The 314-nt window shown below is 44.3% G+C and overlaps 1 protein-coding gene across 1 annotated transcript; it reads right to left on the reverse strand.

The window, feature by feature from the left end:
• LOC145718372 (phosphatidylinositol N-acetylglucosaminyltransferase subunit Y) lies at positions 1 to 308 on the reverse strand. The gene has a single exon (XM_081809870.1). The coding sequence runs from the start codon at positions 283 to 285 to the stop codon at positions 70 to 72; it is 216 nt and encodes a 71-aa protein (XP_081665996.1). The 5' UTR covers positions 286 to 308; the 3' UTR covers positions 1 to 69.
• Positions 309 to 314: the final 6 nt, after the last annotated feature.

Consider the following 314-nt stretch of genomic DNA (forward strand, 5'->3'; position numbering starts at 1 on the left):
CCAGTATTTCCATGTAGTTGAGCTTTCAGAGATAGACACGACATATGTATCCTCTTGGCTCTGGTTGTATTAATTATGCCTGAAGAGTTTAATACCCATCCAAGTCCAAAGGTGAAAGAACACATAAACTGGTATGGTAATGGGCAGGAGCAGACTATAAAAGCACAGGCTGGTTGTGTTAGTGCAGCCCTGTGGGAAGTTTTCTTCCACGGAGGCTGAGTAGAACAGTCCGGCTAAAGAGACCAACGGAATAAGTACAGTCAATGTAGGAAGAGACAGAAACATTCTTCTCCCCCACTTATTTCCTGCCACTC

The sequence above is a fragment of the Leptonychotes weddellii genome, unplaced genomic scaffold (assembly GCF_054177405.1).
Source record: "Leptonychotes weddellii isolate Sample4059 unplaced genomic scaffold, ASM5417740v2 HiC_scaffold_147677, whole genome shotgun sequence".
Taxonomy (NCBI): Eukaryota; Metazoa; Chordata; class Mammalia; order Carnivora; family Phocidae; genus Leptonychotes; species Leptonychotes weddellii.